At 39.3% G+C, this 21708-nt stretch overlaps 1 protein-coding gene across 7 annotated transcripts in view; it reads right to left on the bottom strand.

Annotated features, from left to right (window-relative positions):
• Window positions 1-433: 433 nt before the first annotated feature.
• The window catches only part of LOC131251323 (MLO-like protein 4), a 57277-nt gene continuing 36002 nt past the window's right edge, over window positions 434-21708 (bottom strand). For 3 of the 7 annotated variants that reach the window (XM_058251982.1, XM_058251980.1, XM_058251979.1), the window contains 3 exons: window positions 17785-17852; window positions 16192-16252; window positions 434-1342 (listed from right to left, as the gene is read on the bottom strand). In XM_058251982.1, the coding sequence (XP_058107965.1) occupies window positions 932-1342; window positions 16192-16252; window positions 17785-17852 (540 nt within the window). In that variant the 3' untranslated portion in view covers window positions 434-931. The remainder of the gene's footprint in view (window positions 1343-16191; window positions 16253-17784; window positions 17853-21708) is intronic. The other 4 variants (XM_058251986.1, XM_058251983.1, XM_058251985.1 and 1 more) reach the window with 3 other exon arrangements.

Here is a 21708-nt window from a genome sequence, read left to right as displayed (position 1 = left end):
AGAAGTATAGGCTCTTGACAGATGAAAACATTCTCAATCACTACAAATGACAACCTTCCCATGCATAGAGTTGCGTCTGGCCATGTGGACAGTCTATCTGAATTCAATCCAAGATCTGCATGAGCCACTGTGAAATTCCTGTTAACATTTATAATAATAATAATAATAATAATAATAATAATAAACCAAGACTCCGGTGCACCGGGGAAGCATGGAGTGTTGGTGCACACATTGCTTAAAGATGGTGGAAATCTATAAGCAATTCAAAATTTGAATTGTCAATAGTCCATTTGAAAAATATGAGCCATGCTTGTTGGGCAGCCACCAACCAGAGAAGTGCAGACTAACTAGGCGTGCACATTGCACACGCCCAATCTTTCCAACACCATCCTAACCATTACAATAGACAACAACAGCAAAGGATCCGCACTAACTTCACCTTGGCACCATTGTTTTGAAAGCTTAGCTAACAAAGAGCAAGCATTTTCATAATCTTTACACACACCTTGTTTTTCTCAAGCAACTTCCATGCCACAATAAAGACGAGTATTTTCAAAATGAGCAATGATCTGATGCGAATTATTATTACCTTATACCAAGGAAAAATCCTAGTAGGGTTCAGGTGGGCTCGTGGATAATCACTAGCGACCATTACACATGAGTGGTCCACTGTTGATTGCTTCGGTGGGGTGATCAAAGCCATACAACAGAGGGTATGCAAATGGATGGTAAGAGCAAAAATGGTGTCATTGTTTGTTTGGTAGTCCCTTAACAAAATAGTTTCAGCCATACGATCATAGACATGACTAATCCACAGCAGACCTTTCTTATCCATTGTCCCACTCATTGGATTATAATAGGCCCACTAGGCCAATCATAGGAATTGGCATTGCAATAAGGTAAAGAGAACTTGTAGCTCTTTCCAAGATAACTAAACGCTCCCTGAAGGCGGAAGTAGACATGACTCATTCCTTACATGGTCATCACAATCACCATTACCATCATCACCACCATCATCAGAGTGATCGTAGATAGGATCAGAACAATGCAGAACCTCCAAAGAGTCATCACCTTCAGGCTGCTCGTAAATCTCGTCTGATATCACAAAGGTCGGTTCTTGCATGATTGGCACCAGTTCAACTCCTGATACAGTGCCTGAGGATGGATTGTCTGGTTCATCCATCTCTTCCGCCATAGATTCCAAAGACGTGTTTGATCGTGTGGTTGTAAGGTTGAGATGATGAGAATCATGTCTAGACTTATCCTTCACTCTCTTAAGCCACCCATGAAGCGATCCTCTGATATTTTCGGCGATTACAGCTTTCTTAAATCTCGAACCCATCTACACCCATAAAAAGAATGACCTTTTTCATTAAGGATCCAACATGCCACAACTAAATGGATTAAAAAATAAATAAAATCAATAGAATAGAGGATTTGTCCATTTCTTCTATAACTCGAAATACAATAAAAACTGTAAAAACCTGCTAGTACCCGCTCTTTCATGGCGAGCACACAAAATCTTTCAATGGAACTACTTTTAGCTTAATGAACTAGAGTGTTGTGATCATGGCTCCATGGCTCAGTGGTAAACAGACTCTTTTTTTTTTTTGTTAGCTTGTTAGTACACCCACTGTCAGATCACACTTCACTGTTAGCCACCCCCACTAGGGAATCGATGCCAAGACCTCGGTGTTGAAACGTGGTATCTTTCACTCAGTCTACCACTTGAGCTATGGATCTGGGTGTAACATACTCTATTTCAACACTCAGATCATGGGATCAAATGCCCATGTGGTGTGGGTGTGTGTGTGCGGTGTGGGTGGGTGTGTAAACAAAAGAAAAAAACAAACTAGAGTATTGTGTGGTTTGCTATAACCAGGGATGGCAACACATCCACCAAAGACATAACGTGCAAGTATGCCAATCCAGACCATCCAAATTGTGGGGCTAATTATGGATGGATCACGGCTTAAAATCTCATTGGAAATCGTAACCATCCATTTTTGTCCACTGAGTTTGCAGTCTGTTTTTTCAGCCACCTCTTTTCTACAGCAGGGTCCATGTCTCGAGTAGCATGCATTTATGCTACATTTCCATGGATGTGCTACTTTGGCTCCATTATGCCTAGAGCTGTACACGAGCTGAACTGAGTCGAGCTTGACATAGCTCGGCTTGGTTTGGCTAGCAGCCTACCCCGGCTTGAGTTCAGCTCAGCTCGGTCCTTGAGCCTGACTTGCCAGCTCAGCTCAATGCAGTCAGCAACTCGGGCCAGCTCAAGCCAAGTTCGAGCTAGAGCTTTCGAGCTGAGTTCGAGTTCGAGCTTTCGAGTTGAGCGTTTTCTTTTTAGTTTTTATACAGGCGGGCCCTTTTCTATATTATATAATATATTAATTAAGTTTATATATATATATATATATATATAGAGAGAGAGAGAGAGAGAGAGAGAGAGAGAGAGAGAGAGAGAGAGAGAGATGCTCACCTGCGCACCTACGCACGTGCGCACCTTTGCACACGTATCATGGGTGTCTAATCTGAACGGTCCATGTGATGTGGAATCCCATGAAAACCCAGGGGACAAATTTTCACCCTAATCTAAAATTCTGATGGGCCATAGCAAAGAGAAATGCAAATCAAGGGAGGAAACTGTTTTCATTTTTCATGGCCCACCAAAGCTTTGGATCAAAGTAAAACTTGGGTTCGGGGGGTTTCATGAGGTGCTGCTTCACATGGATGGTTAAGATTTTGGATCCCCATCACGTATGATGGGTTCTTAAAAAAGTTCGCACCAGTTCCGTGCGAACTAGTGCGCAGGTGAGCATTTCCATATATATAATATTACATAATTAAGTCATGACTTGAGCCGACTCAAGCTGAGCCAAACCGAGTCGAGTTCAGGCCGAGCTTCGAGCCAAGTTGAGTCAAACTTAGGCCAGCTCAAGCTCGGCTCGAAATTCTTTCGAGCTCAAAAAATCGGCTCGGCTCGGCTCGAACCCAGTTTTTGAGTTGAGCTGAGTCGAGCTTATCCGAGCCAAGCCGAGCAAGTTAACTGAACTAGCTTGGTTAGTGTCCAGCTCTACTTATGGCATATCAACCTCACACAATGGTTCACATGCTAGCGGAAAGAAAGACAAGGGTCAGTGATGTCATGTTAAGGTCTTCACGAAGTAGCTGCACAATCAAAATAAGTTCAAATGCCAAATTCTATTAACATCCATGTAGAAGGGTTGCAAAATCAATCATAATTCTTGTTAGAGAGTGTAGTATATTCAGTGCTCCCTCGGGACAACGTACCTTTGTAATTAGGTTTCTCTTAGTAAAAGAGGGATAGATACCAATTTCTCTCCCATATTCTGTCTGCTTTTCTTCCCTTTCAAAATGGTACCAGAGAATGTAGTATTTATTTATTTTGTATTATTCATATTCGGTGCTCCTTCAGGACACTATACCTTCTGTAATTAGGGTTCTCATAGTAAAAGGGAGTTTTAGAGCATCTAAGCCCTCTAATAGCAATGTCTCACTCAAATGCTACACTAACAATTCTCACCCATTGAGAAGGATAAAAAAGGTAGTCTGAGAGAAATACTGAAGAATGTGTGGCACCACTAATTATAGAACCTAATATTATAGTTGTCGCTCATGTATTATTTATCTTCATATTGATAGTCTTGTTGGCATAACAATCCACGTCATGAACTAGAAAGTACACATTATAAGAGTTGCCTCCCCAAGAACCGGGTTACTAGCAAGGCGACAACCACATGTTAGACAATTTCACAAGTAGATGAACAGCATAGTCAATGAGTGGATGTGGCAGCGATCAGGGCCAAACATTATCAGAATGCTGTCTTTAGGACAAGTCCTCCCCAAGAACTGGATTAGCAAGGCAACAGCCGCATGTTGGACAGTTTCACAAGTAGATGAACAGCATAGTCGATGAGTGGATGCGGCAGCGGTTAGGGTCAAACATGATCAGAGATTCAGAATGCTATCTTTAGGACAAAATTACTAGCAAGGAGACAGCCACATGTACAGTTTCACGAGTAGATGAACAACATATTGATGAGTGGATGTGGTGGCGGTCATGGCCAAACATGATTGCTATCTTTAGGATAAGAAAAGAAAATGCAAAGTATTGAGAATAGGACTATGTAAACTCAGATTTCTGATATGGTAGGATTCGGAATTCCGGCAAGTTATAGAGCATACGTCTAGAGAGTGTCTAGAGAAGCAAGGGGGTTTAGAGGCGATGTGATGATGTTAAAATGATAGGTAAGAGGACCAGGCTACCATGAGTTTTTTATGCGATGGGATCAAGAGTTCCGGCAAGTCACAGAGCATACATTTAAAGGCAAACCAGAGACCGAAGATTGGATCTCGGTTCACCGCGTTATTGGCGTGCTGCGCAACAACTAGTATCAGAGCTATTAGTTTAGTTCAAGTGAGAGAGATGACGGAAGAAGGGAAGACTACAATTGAGAAGTTTGATGGTTTAAACTGTCTTCTGGAAGATACAGATGGAGGATTATCTGTATCAGAAGGACCTCTATATTCCTCTAGGAGGAAAAGAGAAGAAACCAGAAAAGATGACAGATGATGAATAGTCTTTATTGGATCAAAAGGCTTTAGGAATGATCCGACTCTCTTTGTCTAAGAGCGTCGCCTTCAATATATCTAACGTAAAGACCACAAAAGAATTAATGGAAGCCCTAGCTACGATGTATGAAAAACCCTCAGCATTTAATAAGGTTCATCTTATGAAACAGCTATTCAACATGAAGATGTCAGATGGTGGGAGCATGGCTGAACATCTAAATGATTTCAATATAGTCACGAGCCAGTTGGAATCCGTTGGCATTGTTTTTGAGGATGAGGTCAGGGCGTTATTGATCTTGTCCAGTTTGTTAGACAGTTGGGATGGTTTGGTGATTGCTGTGAGCAATTATTCAGGGTCCACAAAGCTGAAATTTGATGATGTGGCCGGTCTAATTCTTAGCGAAGAATCAAGAAGAAAAGCATCAGGAGTTTCAGGGGATTCAGGGAATACTCTAAACGTTAAAGGAAGAGGAAGATCGCTGAACAAAGGAGCTAATAAACACAGACGTTCTAAGTAGAGGAAGAAGTCCAAGGGACCGAAAGACAAAGATGGGTGTTGGCATTGTGGCAAGAAGGGGCACATGAAACGTGATTGCAGGGCGCTTAAGAAACAAGAAGGAAGCTCTCAAGGCGGGAAGGATTCAGTGAATCTATCTGAGGAAAGTGACGCAGAGGCGTTGATCTTGTCTCTTGATGCGAGGAATGAGTCTTGAGTCATAGACTCGGGTGCTTTGTTTCATGCCACTTCGTGTAAGTTCTGCGTGATTATGTGTTGGGTGACTTCGGGAGAGTCTACCTGGGTGATAATGAGCCGTGCAGTATTGTTGGAAAGGGAGACGTTCATATAAGTCAGAAAGATGGAACAACTTGGAAATTGAAGGATGTCAGACATGTACCGAGTTTGAAACGGAATTTGATCTCAGTGGGACAGTTGACCGATACCGGATATGTGACAACATTTACTAGTGATTCCTGGAAGATCACAAAAGGTGTATTTGTGATATTTCGAGGCAAGAAGGAAGGTATTTTGTACGTGACTTCAGGATCGTATAGTTCACTCGCAGTCGCATCAACTTGAGTGAATGGGTAGTTATGGCATCAGAAGTTGGGACATATGAGTGAGAAAGGGATGAAAATGCTATTGTCAAAAGGAAAGCTACCAGGGCTGAAGTCTATTGACTTGGAATTCCATGAGGACTGCGTGTATGGTAAGCATAAGAGGGTAAATTTCAAGAAAATAGGACGCGCTCTAAAGACACATCTGTTGGACCTTGTACACACTGATGTGTGGGGACCGGCACAGGTATTATCTCTTGGTGACTCACGTTATTTTGTTTCTTTTATTGATGATGCTAGTAGAAAACTGTGGGTCTATTTCTTAAAGCATAAATCTGATGCATTTGATGTATTTAAGTAGTGGAAAGTAATGGTAGAAAACGAGACAGGTAAAACAGTAAAATGTCTCAGATCAGATAATGGGGGAGAATACTGTGATAAGAGATTTGAGGAGTATTGTGCAGCAAATGGAATCAAACAACAGAAAATGATTCTAGGGACACCGCAGCAGAATGGTGTGGCTGAGCGTTTTACAGGACTATCCTTGAGCGCGCCAGGAGCATGAGATTACATGCAGGATTGCCCAAGATGTTTTGGGCAGATGCTGTGAATACTGCCGCATATCTCATCAATAGAAGTCCCTCAGCACCATTAGATGGTGGGCTATCAGAAGAAACATGGACCGGGAAAGAAGTGAACCTTGCACATCTCCGAGTGTTCGATTGCACTTCATATGTTCACATTGATGCAGAGCACAGAAACAAGCTAGATGTGAAATCCAGGAGGTGCACGTTTATAGGCTACGGGCAACATGATTTTGGTTACAGGTTTTGGGATACAGAAAATAGGAAAATCATCAAAAGCAAAGATATAGTCTTCAATGAAAAAGTGATGCATAGGGATAGTGTGCAGCAAAACAAGGCTGAGGAGAAAGAATTCGTAGAGTTGGAAGAGTTACCGGACACGGGTGTTACAGCACCATAGGATGATCATGTACAGGAGCATTATGAGGCAGAGTCATGGACACTGGTTGTGAGGAGGTCTACTCGGGAGAGGAGACCCACGGTCCGATACTCACCCTCCTTACATTATCTACTGCTGACAGATAATGGTGAACTAGAGTGTTTTGAAGAGGCATTACAGTCAGATACATGGGTTAAGTGGGAGCAGGCCATGGATGATGAGATGGACTCTCTTGAGTCTAATCGTACATGGGAGCTAGTCACTCTACCTAAGGGTAAGAAAACTCTTCATACAAGTGAGTTTACAGACTGAAGGAGGAGCATGATAGTTCAAAACGGTACAAGGCTAGAATAGTTGTGAAAGGGTTCCAGCAAAAGGCAAGTCTCGACTTCACCAAAATATTTTCACCAGTAGTGAAAATGTCTACGATTCGTATGGTCTTGAATATAGTGGCTATAGAGGACTTACATCTAGAGCAGCTAGATGTTAAGACAACCTTTCTTTAAGGAAACCTTGAAGAAGAGATATATATGCATTAGCCGACAGGATATGTAGCACCAGGAAAGGAGAACAAGGTGTGTAGACTAAAGAAGAGTATATGGCTTGAAGCAGGCTCCGAGACAATGGTACAAGAAGTTCGACAGTTTCATGTTGGGAAACGGTTTTAGGAGATGTCATGCAGACCACTGTTGCTATTTGAAGAAGTTTGATACGTCGTACATCATCCTTTTTCTGTACGTTGATGATATGCTTGTAGCTGGTTCAAGCATGAAGGACATCTTAGATCTCAAAAGACAACTGTCTAGAGAATTTGCCATGAAGATTTAGGAGCTGCAAAACAAATCCTAGGCATGAGGATAAAGCGTAACAGGGAAAACAATAAACTGGTTTTGTCACAGGCAGAGTACATAGCCAAGGTACTTGATCGATTCAATATAGGAGGTGCTAAGCCGGTTAGCACTCCATTAGCTAACCACTTCAAGCTTTCTAAGGAGCAAGGTGTAAAGACGTAGGAGGAATGGGACTACATGGCTCAAGTCTCATACGCGTCAGTTATTGGGAGTCTCATGTATGCTATGGTGAGCACGAGGCTAGACATTGCTCAAGCAATGGAAGTTGTTAGTAGGTTCATGAACAACCCCGGGAAAGAACATTGGGATGCTGTGAAGTGGATCCTCAGATACCTGGTAGGTACTGTGGATATAGGGTTGTGCTATGGTGGATCGGAAATTAAGTTACAAGGCTACATAGATTCAGATTTGGCAGGAGATATTGACAGCAGAAGATGCACTACAAGTTATGTCTTTACTCTGAGTAGTGTTGCAGTCAGTTGGGTCTCTCAGTTACAGAAGATAGTATCTATTAGTACGACGGAAGCAGAATATATTGCAGCTACAGAAGCGTGCAAGGAGATGGTGTGAATGCAAGGTTTCAAGGAAGAGTTGGGTAAGAAGCAAGCAGATTGCAAGTTGTACAGTGACAGTCAGAGTGCAATACACTTGGCTAAGAATTCAGCCTTTCATTAAAGGACTAAGCATATTGACATCAGATATCACTTCATATGTTTGTTACTGGAAGATGGATCGATTGCTCTGGAGAAGATTCATACAAGTGAGAATCCTGCGGATATGCTGACCAAGGTGGTCACACGGGAGAAGCTGAAGCTCTGTTTAGCTTTGATTGGTCTTCAGGCTTGAAGACGGGGAGGTGGTGCAATTCGGATGTAGAAGACGAAGGTTTATGGCGATGTGTCTCCAAATGGGAGATTGTTGAGATGTGGAGTAACATCTGGGCAGCGCCACTTGACCAGTTGAGTGGGTTGCTCGACCGGTCGAGGGCCGGCTCGACTCAAAGTCCAACGAGCTATGATTTTTTGGGTCTGCGGTGCTCGATCAGTCGAAGCCCTTGCTTGACCAATCGAGCAGCCTGTTCGACCAGTCGAGGTTACGCAGATTCGTTTCCGGATTTTGCGCGGATTACGGATTTTTGAGACGGTTTTGCAAGAGGTGCGAAAGGGAAGTTACCTAAATTATAAATAGGGGTCTCTAGGGCTTTTCTAGGGTTATGAGAGTTATTCTAAAGTGTGGGCAAAGGGTTTTCTCTATACATCCAAGGGAAAAGGTTAGTATATTGCTTGTAATCTCGTTTTCTTCATAGTGGAAGTTTGCACCCGTGGTTTTTTACCCTTGTTTGGGGTTTTTCCACGTATATCTTGTCTTATGGCTTGTTTGGTATGCTTTGATTCTATTTCTAGATTATATTTCTTTTTGTTTATCATTTGTGGGTGAGATCGGAGATTGGATCTCGGTTCACTGCGTTGTTGGCGTGCTGCGCAACAGATTGGTGAAGTATGCATGCTAGTAAGGATGGCATGATCTTTGGCTTGCACTTGGATGTGGGTTGGATGATGTATAAGTATTATGGCTTGAAAGGATTGACCTAAGTGGGCTAAATGATTAGAAGGGGGCTATAGGATCGCATATTTTCACATGTGCCATATATGTGATCGTATATGCAATCTTGTAAATGTCGAGACTTTAGAGGGCAAAGGATGGGGGGAAACTTGTGATTGGTTGAAGGAGGTGCCACATGGAACTTTTTCATAAGTGGATGAGGTTGGTAAAAGAGTAAATAGGGGTTCTAACACAATTGTCTCTCCAGGAGAGCAACAGTTGTGGCTTCGGGCACATCTCTCGAGAGGGAGTAGTAATCTAATTACCATTGTTGGTAGTCAAACTACCACCACCTCTTACTTTATTCCAAAAATTGGTCAGTTGCTCCGGTTGGCTCTGTATTTTCCAAATGAGCTATGGTTTTGGTTTGGGGTGGTATCTGGTGAGTGTTGGCTATGTTTTGGGTTTTTCTCATTCGGCTTATGTTTGGCTTCATTTGGTTTTGAATTTAGCCAAATTTAGGGTTTTGGCTTAGGTTGAGTTTGGCTTAAATGGGTGGCTAAGGCTTGGGTATGGCTTAGGTCTGGTTAAGGCTTGAAAATGGCTTAGGGGGATGACTAAGGGTTTGGGTAATGGCTTAGGTATAGCTAAAGGTTTGGGACAATGGCTCTTAAGGACCATCCATGCCTCATCAGGTTGCTAGCCTGAGTGGGGTGTCTACAGTAATTTACATGTTGCTTTATAAATATAATAGGGTTGGACGTCCAACCTTATCGATCTTTCCTTTCTTTCAAAGCTTTTCTACGTTACATGGTCTTAAAGCCTAGAGATTGTCCTAGTGTTTCTTTCTTTGTTCCTGCCTCTCTTGATCTTTCTCCTTCAACACATTTCTTTTTCCTCTCTTCGTTTTCTTCCTTTTACCAACTGATCTGATTTGATTCGAGAGGGGGTGACCTGTAACTAGAGATTTTTTAAGGTTATGAAGATTTGTGGTGGAATTCAAATCGCAGGTTTTCTTTGAGGCTTAAGACTTACAGCTCTTTTCTTTCTTTTTTTTCTTTTTTATTTCCTTTTTTTGAGAGATCTAAGAGAAGATTTTACTGGACGATCTTCTTTAATCAAGGTTTTGATTTTTATTTATTACTATTTTTTTTTTTTTTTGAAGTCTTTCGTTAATAACGTTTTTGCGGTTTGCTAGAAGTTTGTGTCTGTTGGACTTTGTGTAGTTTTTCCTCTAGAATTGTTAAATCTATTTGTAGTGATAAGGTTTTTTTTAATGTTAAATTGTTGTTTGAACAGATTTTAGTGTCCAAATTTATTGAAATTTGCGTATGGTAAAACTCATTTTTCAGATGTGTTAATCCAACCATAGCATCTTCCTTCTCTCTCTTCTTGGTTTTTCATGAATTGGGATTTGACTATTATTTTGACTTGGGTTTTAATCCATATTGTGTGGATTCAATATGGCCTCTTCATTAAGGTATGAGATAGTTGATTCAAACAACTCTATGATAGAGAGATTTATTGTTCATTCTGAAAATCTTGAGTTGTAGATTACAACCCATAAACTTAAGTCCAGTAATTATCTTCAATGGTCAAAAGTAGTTGATATGTTTATTATAAAAATAAAATAAAAATAGAAGTTATGTTATATAGATGGAAGTATAACCTTCTATGTTAGATCCTTCTTATGGAGATTGGAAATCAAATAACCTGCTCGTCATGTCCTGGCTTCTAATTCTATGGAACTAAAACTTAGTGAAGGCATTTTCTTATTATCTACTGCCCGTGAGATTTGGTTGACTGCTCACATATTGTATACCGATCAAACTAATATGGCTCAGATTTACTATATTTACCAAGAGATTGGGACTTTCAAACAAGGGAAGCATTCATTTTCTAATTATTATGCTACGATGTGTGGTTTGTGGCAGAAATTATCTTTCCTAGATGATCTCCAATTTATTTCTACCATTGATGCATTAGCATATAAGCGAAATATTGAGAAAAAGAGAATATTTGAGTTGTTAGCGAGTCTTAGTTCTAATTTTGAACTTGTTTGGGCTCAGATTCTTGGTTTACCTACTTTATCTTCCTTAAATAGTGTTTATGCTTTGCTATTAAGAGATGAGAGGTGCCATGCAGCTATGGGACCTACTGTGGTTGAGAAATCTGCTCTTGCAATTGGGTTTATAAATTTTTATAATGCTAGTACTAGAAGAGGTAGGGCTACTAGACAAGGAGGTCAAGATGCAGGTCGATGGCATGGGCATGATGTTAGTTGTGGTTGTGTTGGAGACAGTTTGTGCACTCATTATGGTCAATATTGACATTGTTGATTGTTGCGGGGTACTTAATGGTAGACTACCTCAAGGCCATTCTGCTAATTTAGCTACCACATATAATAAAGACTTTGCGAGTATTGTTGGGGAAATGGCTCCATTGGCAAAGTCACTCATGGTCAACCATTTGGGGATGTGATTCATCTCTCAAAAAGTGAGTATGATGTTTTACTAAGGGATGTCATCCAGAATAAGACCACTCCATCTACATCTTTAGCTCAGAAAGGTACCTTCACTAGTCTTCACACTTCTTCTAAGTCCAGTCCTTGGACAATTAATTCGGGGTCCAATAATCATATGACAGGTACAATTGTTTCTATTTATTCGTTTACCTCATATCTTTATTTAGGTCATGTGAAGTTAGCAAATGGTACCTTGATGCCTGTTAAGGGAAAGGGTAATGTTTCAGCTTCACCATTTTTCCGTCTTCTGTCTTATTAGTCCCTAATATTGCTTCTAATATTTTGTCTGTCGATCAGATTACTAAGGATCTAAAATTTAGTGTGACATTTTTTCCTAATCATTGTGTCTTTGAGGATCAGAAGACGAAGAAGTTTGCTTAGTGATGGACTTGAGAAGGATGGGCTATACAGTCTTCATAAAAATTCTTTAAGATAGTTTAGTGAGGGTCTTACTGTAAAAATAAAAATAAAAAGTAAGTTCTTTTTCTTTGGCATTATTGTTTTGGTCATCCTTCTAGTTCGGTCCTACAATCTTTGTTGCATTTGTCAATTTAGTCTAATGATATCAAGAATTTTTAATGTGAGGCCTATGTTTTGGCTAAACATCATAGGTTTTTTTATTCCTCTAGGAAAAAAAGTCAAATAAATTTATTTAGTTGGTTTATTATGATATATGGAGGCTAATTCTAATAGATATAAATACTTCGTCTCTTTCATTAATGATGCTTCTTGCATGAACATAGATTTATTAGATTAAAAACAGAGATGATGTTGGTTCACTCTTCAAAGTGTTTCATGCTTGGGTTAAAAATCAGTTTAATATAAATATTGGAACCCTCCGTACTGACAATGTAAAGGAATCTTTCTCATTTTATGTTGTCTCATCTTCAGGATCATGGTATAAAATCTCAAACCACTTATGTATATAACCCTATAAAAAAATGGTATTACTGAGAGAAAGAATAGACATCTTCTAGAAATTACTCGTCCTCTTCTTACCAGTATGTTTGTTTCTAAGTATCTTTGGTCAAGATGTTGCCTTTACTACCTATTATTTAATTAATCACTTGCCTACTATGGTTCTTGATAGTTAGTCTCTCATTCAATTTTCTCAACGTTCTACCCGATTCCTGAAATTCCATTACGAGTCTTTGAGTGTGTTTGTTATATTTTTAATACATATCCTCGTCTAAGTAAATTGTCAGATCGGGTTATTAAATGTGTTTTCTTGGGATATTCAGCTTCCAAAAAGTGTAGAAGTGTCTTCATCTAGTCAATAAAGAATGTTATGTTTCTATGGATGTCAAGTTTCTTGAAAATATTCCATATTTTTCGAAAGATCATGAAGAGCACTGGTTAATGGTTCTTCCTATACTTGTTCTTGACTACAATCCAATTCTTTCCATCTCAAAGGCATGTTCTCCACCCAATGATGTTCCAAATAAAGTGGTTCCTGATTCCAAGGCAACTGAACCTGGCTTGAAGGTGCATGAAAGAAGCAATGTTCCAACATTAGTCTTTCCATAGTCCACCACAGGTCATGCTCCATTGAATCTAGGCACTGATTGTATGCCTACTCGCTTTCCCATTTATTTTGATCCATATTTAGATCTATCTCTTAATCTACCTATTGCTATTTGAAAAGCTAAAAGATTGTATTGCCATCCCATTCTACATTTTTTTAAATCATTCCTCGTCTCATGAAAACAAGTCTTTTGTTTCTACCCTTTAGTGTTATTCTATTATTCCTAAAACTTATAAAGAGGCTTTGACTTCTCCTCTGTGGCGACAAGCTATGGAGGAGGAGAACGCTGCTCTTGAGAAGAATCATACATGGGAGATGACTACTTGTTGAGAAGACTCTGGTGGGTTGTGTCATTGGGTATATGCTCTTAAATACCACCCTAATGGTAGTATAGCCAGATACAAAGCCCGTCTAGTAGCTAAAGGGTTTACACAGACATATATTGAGGATTATTCTGAAACCTTTGCTCCTATTGCTTTATCATTTCTCCCGCTGCTAATTTGAATTTCCCGTTGCACCAATTTGATGTTAAGAATGCCTTCTCAAATGGTGATTTGACTAAGAAAATTTATATGTTTCCTCCTTATTTTACTCGAGAGGGGAGGAAAATAAGGTATGTTGTCTTAAAAAGGCGATATATGGTTTAGAGCAGGCCCCTCGGGCTTGTTTGATAAATTTAGTGGGGCCTTGATTGGTACTAGATTTACCCGTACTCAGTCAAACCACTCAATGTTCATTAAGCAACAAGTGCAAGGTATTATCATTGTCAGTGTGTATGTGGATGATATTATTGCTACAGGTGATGATACTAGTGAGATTTCTGACTTAAGCTCTATCTAAGCAAGGTTTTTTACTTCAAGGATTTGGGACTGCTTAAATATTCTCTTGGCATTGAAGTCTCTTGTTCAAAGAAAGGTATTGTTTTGTCGTAGTGAAAATATGTTATTGATCTTTTGACTTCAATTGGTAATCTTACTCTCAAATATCTTGATTCCCCATTAGAGCTTAAAAAGAACCTTAGGCTGAGGATGGGGAGTTTCTTGATGATCCTCGAATGTATCAACACCTGGTTGGTTGGTTGATATATTTAATTATTACTCGTCTTAGCCTATCTCATGAAATCAATTAGGTAAGCCAGTTTATGCATGCACCTCGCTCTAGTTATCTAGAAGTTGTTCATCACATACTTCACTACATCAAGTCTTCTCTAGGATGTGGTATTCTGTTTAGTTGTCATAATCATCTGAATATTGAGGGTTATTAAGATGCATGATGGGCAGGTTCTCTTGATGATTGTCGTTCTACAACAATGTGTAGTACTTTATTTTGGAGGAAATCTTATTACATGGAAGACTAAGAAGCAAACTGTTGTTGTATGATCCAGTGTTGAGGCTGAATATCGATCTATGGCGAATACAGCATGAGAAATCTTGTGGTTGAAAAGCTTTATCGCTGAGTCGGATTTCTGGTGACAACTATGCTTATGTACTGTGACAATCAGGATGTAATTCATATCACTTCCAAGTCCCTTTTTCATAAGCGCAAAAAACTTATTGAAGCTGATTGTAATTTTATTCGTGAGAAGGTTACTGTTGGCATTGTTAATACTCCCTTTGTTAGGTCTACAGATAATATCTTCACTAAGGTCCTTCTAATTGAAGTGGGAAGGCATATTTAAGGTAAGCTGATCATGATTGATATGATGCCTCTGCTTGAGGGGGAGTGTTATAGCATATATGGACCTGTTGTGGGCCCCTAGTTTAGGCTGTCGGGCTTTAGGCCTGCTAGTTTCATTTTCTTTCTTAGGTTTTTCCTGTTTCTAGTTTAACCATTTTACTTGGGGGTATTTTATGTGATTTGCATATTTTTTCTTATAAATACTATATGGTTGGACGTCCAACCCTACTGGTCTTTCCATTCTTTCAAAACTTTTCTACTTTACAAACTCCAATGGTCCATCTTTCCCAAGGATTCCAAACAAGGAAGAAGGAAGTATTAGGCACCTTCTCCGCCCATACAATGTAAGTTCTCTACTCAACAGGATTCAAGATTCTTAGGATTAGAATTCTAGGAAAAAAATGGAGCCCAAGAATCCGTGTCAGTAGGTGGTAGAAACCCTACTGACTGTGGACTTCATCTGTTGACAGTATACTGCTGATTGTGTTGGCACTTGGCCGGAATCCAATCTCAAGAACCTGTGTTCTCGTGGGAAAAGTGATTAGAGTGGGATCGATTGCATTGCAACCTAGTCACGCCCCCCTTCATTGTGTTTCAGTTGGCATTTTATTAATCAAAATCAGGTCTAGGCTTGGGTTTGATCTGATCATACACTTGCAAAATTGGGCTTAGCTCGGAATTGATTTAGTTTTTAGTTATTTGGAGGGCAAATCCTAAAATTATTGGTTCTACATTTTAGGCTATGAACTAAAAAATACACACTAAGGATATTGGCCAGTTTCACGAGCAGATGAATGACATAGCTGACAAGCAGCTGAAGCAGCAGTTGAGGTCTGTTTACAATCAGATGGCTAATTTTAGGGCAAGTTCTGCCCCACTAGAATAGAGATCTAGGTGTACTGGTTCTCACAGAAGAATTCCCACAGGATTAAGAGGCACGCCCTTGAAGTGATTGTTGACTCTAGTTGCATGGCCAAATTGAGAAAATGAGGCACTGTTCTGGATTTTAGCTCAGACAGGCTCACACACATGAGAAAACACAGAGGGAGAAGTTAACTTGAGAGAAGATATGAAAGCTTGTTTCTGTTTATTTCCAGATGACCCCAAGAGAGGTTTATATAGGCTACCTTGAGATGACCATTACAGGTATCATTCATTCCATGGGTAAATTGCAAAAAACATACACAGCAAATTTCAATTACAAAACCAAGGATAGATTTAAAGGAGTTACGAAACCACTAAAAACTAGACTCTGAAAGAATCAGACTGTCCATTTGACATTTGCACAGAAACATACATGTGCATGCACATGGAAATGCATCTGTACCCAAACTGAATCGACTTGGCCCAGCCTGTCTGGCACAATGAGACCCTTTACAGTCTCGGCTCCAAATTGCAATTATGTCACTTTCTAGTTAGAAATGAAAGGAATTAACTGAAATTTAAGGGCTTCAAACCTGAGTAATGATAACATATAGGGGAAATGTGTTATAGCTACACCAAAATTGAAAAACAACCCTGCAATAATCAATACACAGTTGAACTTGTCAAGTATCCTTGAGATTTTGAAAAAAAAAAAAAAAGGTGGAAAAAAGACAGTCTATATCTTCTCTACATGAGCCAGTTATGCTGCAGAAATTTATATGCATGAAGGATGACAATATCGAAATACGAAGAGTTGGGTAAGCACTAGTGATTAAAGGAAGATTCGCCATGTCTATCATATTTCTGCTGATGTTGTAACGTGTAGATTTAACAATTATCAAAGGCCAAATTGGCTATTCTTGTCCAGAAGCTACTTGCCGGTTGCAAGTCATAAAAATTTTGACAACACAAAAATGTCTCCAGTCTGATAGTTGCATGAAGCATGAAGCATGAAGCAGAGCGACAATAGATTCAGGTATGGAAGCAGATAAGCGTCTGCTTCAAATTATTAGCAGTATGAATTTCCATGAAGCAGGAGCAAGGATGAAAAATCTGAAGTAAGATTCAAAGTAGGAGCAGATCTTGGTTAGAAGGATCCTCTAAGGTGCCCCTGCTGGTTTTGTTGGACTAACTTGCATGAATGTTTGAAATTTTCATTTTTGAAATTGTGGGGTTTAACTTTGGTTTAAAAATCGATGAAGACTTTGGGAACTTCTATGTTAGATCATTTAAGTTTCAAAATAAAGTTATCATGTTCTCATTGAAAATTATTCAAGTTGTTTGGAAGAATAATAAACTTTCAGAAATTTATCAAAATTAGTCCTAGTTTTGAATTTTGTTGAACTTCATTAAATCTGTACACTTTGGATTTTATGCAACTCGGTCTTTTTTGTGCACAACAGCTTCTGACTTGGATTGATATGAGAGTTAGTTCATTTTGTCTTTGTGATCTCTTTCAACCAAGCTAGCATGAATAACTTCTTTCTAAAGGGACTTTTAAAGTATTTTCCTAATTATGGATGACTATGAGGAACAATCTTTACGTGGGATTTTATATTTAGTAGTTAACGCGTTATACTTATACGTGGGTATTTTCCTACAGATCAAGTATAATCACTGAAGTGAGCTAAAACTTAGTTAGCAGGCTTTAGTTTGGTCGTCTTTCTATGGAATCAGTTCATGTAGAATAACATTTTCTAATATGGATATCTAAAACTAAACATCAGTATTGTACATGCTACATTAAAGTAAAAAAGAGATGACAACTAAAAGAAACATGTGACGACAAGTTGCAATAGTAGAGATTCTGAATCATACATGTAACTGCCCATGTGATAACCCCACCATGTATTTAGTGTGGCCCAAAAGTAAGTAGATCCAGTCATCAATTGGGCCACACAAGTGTGAAAAATGGATGGGTGAAATCAATCAACTAATGGTCCACATTTTCTGTACATGACACGAATACAAAGTGCCCCACCTGATGAATGGTTTGGATCTTGCATGGGAAAGTATGATGTGAAATTCTACTTGACAGAGAAGCTGTAGCAGCTGTCCAAATAAAAATTGATAAAAACATGGATAGTACATTACAAAAATTTCTACTTAACATGACAAATACATACCCTGATACCAATCTGATAATAAGGAACACACGGTTCTTCATGAAACATGATGGTCCCTTTATTTCCCACTGAATGCAAATATCATTAGTATCTAAAACAACTTGTTCATGAGATATCTATGCATAAAAAATAGGTAATTTTACAAAAACCTACCTACTCAATATTAAATATACATTCTGTTACCTTTCTCGAAAAGGTTTTCAATAAACTACCCCATTAGTTTTAAGTAATTATCACTGAGTACCTTCCGTTAGATTTCTTAATGGAAGTTGGGGTTGGCCATGCGCTGAGCCTCACCGTGATGTTTATGTGAAATCAACCCTATCTGTGGAGTATGAGATTTATTGGAACCCTTCTATTATTTCTATGAATTGTTTGAATCATCGTAAACTTTAAAGGGCAACCACCACTATGAGTAGGGCGTTGACCCTCTCGAACCGTATAGATATTGCAGGTGAAATACGCGCTGATGATTCGGACGAGGATCAATATGGAGAAGAGGCGACCGATTGAGAAAGGAGGACAATTCTACAATTTATTTGATTATTTACCTTTGTTGCATTCTTAAAACAATGTAATAAGCTCCCATTGAGTGAGCATTGGATAATTTATGAACCCTTTTATTTTAAATGGAATAAGAATTACAGGAAATTTCTTTCTCGTGAATACCCACTCTTATAAATAAAGTGAGGAAATATTCTATAAACCTCAAAATTGAAATAAGGCATGTAAGTATTAACACTTGGAATTCTCGGGACGAGCACGAACTCGGGCCACGGAAATTCGGGGCGTTATACGACCCTCCTCCAGAAACAATAGGCAACGGCCCCCATACATCCGAATGCACATAGTCCAACTAACCTTTACTAACATGCTTCCTGGTTTTAAAGCTTAACCTTGATTATTTCCCATATATGCAGTGCTCACATATATCTAAATTAAAACTTTTAAAACTAGGAATTAAACGACGGTCAATAATTACCTTCATACCTCGTTCACTCATGTGGCCTAGGTGCGCATGTCACAAACATGCTGACGTGGACTTCGCTACAGACATTGCAACTCCACCCAATATAGTATTCCCGATCAACTTGTAAAGATTTTTGCTTCTCTAAGTTTTCATAACTGTGAGTGCCTTTTTTGAAACCTTCAGGACACATTCATAACCAGCGAACTTACACCCGAGAGCATCTAGAGCTCCCAGATATATCATATTCTTCTTCAAATCCGGAACGTGCCTCACATTGGTCAGAGTATGCTCCACCCCATCAAACATCCTGATGTGAACCGAACTAATTCCGCCCATCTTACAGACATGATCATTGCCATAAGAAACAGGCCACCATCATACTCGCTATATGTGGTGACCCAATTCCGATAAGGACACATGGTACGATGCCCCCATATCCAAAATCCACTCCTGATAGAAGCAACTGGTCTTGGACATTGACGACATGTCACAACCATCCGATACTTCACCTAATTCCGTTGAATTGGCTTCCTTCAACGAATTATATGATTTTTCCTCCCGAGTTTTGGGATATTGACAGTCCTTTATACATCCCATCCTCTAACAATTCCAACATTTCAACTTACTTTTGCCTTTTGACTTGGATCTAGATCGCGACTTCTCCTTCTCTCACTCAAATGGTCTTCCCCGAGCAAACAATGCATCCATAGAAGTACCTTCGCATTTGCTTTTCTTTCTTATCTACTTTAATTGAAGGACATGAATAACAGTCTCAATGTTCAAGGTATCTCTACCATAGCACAAAGGATCAACCATATACTCATAGGACTTTGGGAGATATCAACAAAATTAGGGCTTTATCTTCTTCACCGATCTTCACCTCCATGCTTGTCAACTTAGAAAACAGCTTGTTGAAGTCATTTATGTGCTCGGAGAGATCCGGCCCTTCTGTCATCTTCAGAGTGTAAAACCGTCTCTTTAGATATAGACAATTGGTGAGCGACTTCATCATGTAGATGCTCTCTATCTTCGTCCATAAGCCCACAGTAGTAATCTCATCGATGACATTATAACGGACTTCATCGGCCAAGCACAATTGGATTGTGTTAATCGTCCTCTGATCAAGTTCGAAGGCTTTCATCTTTAACCTCCATAGTTCAAAATTGTTTTTGCTTATGAACTTCTCTGTCTCGAACTTTACATTTGATCCCCTCGATGCCATGTTTCCATATTTAAACTAATACCCCAACCTATGCTCTGATACCATTGGTTGGGCGTGAAAGAAACCTCAGATCAAATCAAACAAGCAATAGAGAACGAAAAATCCAAGCAAACAAAGAGAACACATGAGATTTTACGTGGAAAACCCTTGCGGGAAAAAACCATGATACAAAGCAACGATCAATCCACTATAATAAGAAGGTTACAAGAGATGGAACAACTTACATTAGAAACCCCAACTTTCCACTCAAAACCCTTTGGCTCTCAAGCTCTCTACGTTCTCTACCCCAATCGCAATTAGCAAAAGTATTTATACTCACCCGTACAGAATTGGGAAATAAAACCTGCACTTATGCATTTTGTCGGTGGGACCAACAGGAACCGACTCACATCCATCTAGTCGAACCGAAAGCGTGCAATATGAGAATCCACTTCTAATTCAATCGAACCAAAAGGGGCACCGATCAAATTGAGACAGGGCTTCTCTGCACTAGATTAAAGGCACTTGATCAATAGATCTCACGTACACATTGAAGTGGACCCGTCAAAAACCAAGGGTGGGCATCCCCTACAGTTCCCTTTAAATCTTAGTTTTCTGGTAACAATTGCGAAAGAGATGCCACCCTTGATCTTTTCTCAGAGCCCATCATGTTGTGTATGTGAAATCCACTTCATATTGATGTCATATACAATACTTGAATTGTCGATATAGAGTTATAGACGCTACATAGTTGGTTCTTGTCCTTCAAAGATTATGAGTGTAATAGGAGCATCTGTTGACAAAAGAATCACCCTAAGATGATCATCTCATGGCTATTGAGAATGAATCAAATCATATGGTTCTATTTCTCAATCTTTTTGACACATACATGATAGGGTGGGCTTTGAAAAAAGATCAAGGGTGGCCCACCTCTCACAATTGTTCTAAGAAAACTGAGATTTAAAGGGAATTTTAGGGGACGCCCACCATTGGTTTTTGACGGGTCCACCTCAATGTGTATGTGAGATCAACTCTAACCAATAAATGTGTAATCCTAAGTTAGACCCTGAGAAAAAAATCAAGCTGACATGTGATTTAGGTGGGCCACACGAAAGTAAACAGTTGGGAGAGAGACATCCACTCTTGATTTTTACAGGGCCCACTGTGATGATAATATGAAATCCACTCCAACCATTAGCTGACACACCAAAATTTATGTTTCGGGCCCAAACATTATGATGAGGACATGGACTACCAAATGTTGATGGATTGGATTGATGTACTTGCTTAGGAGTTTTGGATGGATTAGGGTGTGGAAAAGGGCCCAAATATCTTCCATAATGGGCAAAATCCATAGACCCATCAGTGAACCAAGCATTGTGGCACTGGTGGTACACTTTTAAGTCTAAAAAAGAGTGACATTTATCTTTGGTTCCAAAGTTTATCTTATTTTTTGATGAATTTTGATTTCTTTTTTCCTTTGCTTATGTCAAACTTAAGTAGATAGGAGTATTTTAGTCATCTTCTTTTAAAATTGGATTGGAGGGCTAAAATTATAACATCTAGCCCGTAGTTTATACTTGATGAAAGGCCCATATTAGTATTAGGGCTTCTCTATTGTTTTCTTCATATAAATGCTCAATAAACAGAAAATGTTCCACAACTTTTTGGACGTTTTTGTCTTCTTTATAATCCTTAGGCTAGGTTTTGTGTAAGTGCATGCTTTCACAAGTGGAGCGTATGATCCAAACCA

The sequence above is a fragment of the Magnolia sinica genome, chromosome 7 (genome assembly GCF_029962835.1).
Source record: "Magnolia sinica isolate HGM2019 chromosome 7, MsV1, whole genome shotgun sequence".
Lineage (NCBI taxonomy): Eukaryota > Viridiplantae > Streptophyta > Magnoliopsida > Magnoliales > Magnoliaceae > Magnolia > Magnolia sinica.
Note: the sequence above shows the minus strand (reverse complement) of the source record. Positions and strands in the feature narration are given on the sequence as shown.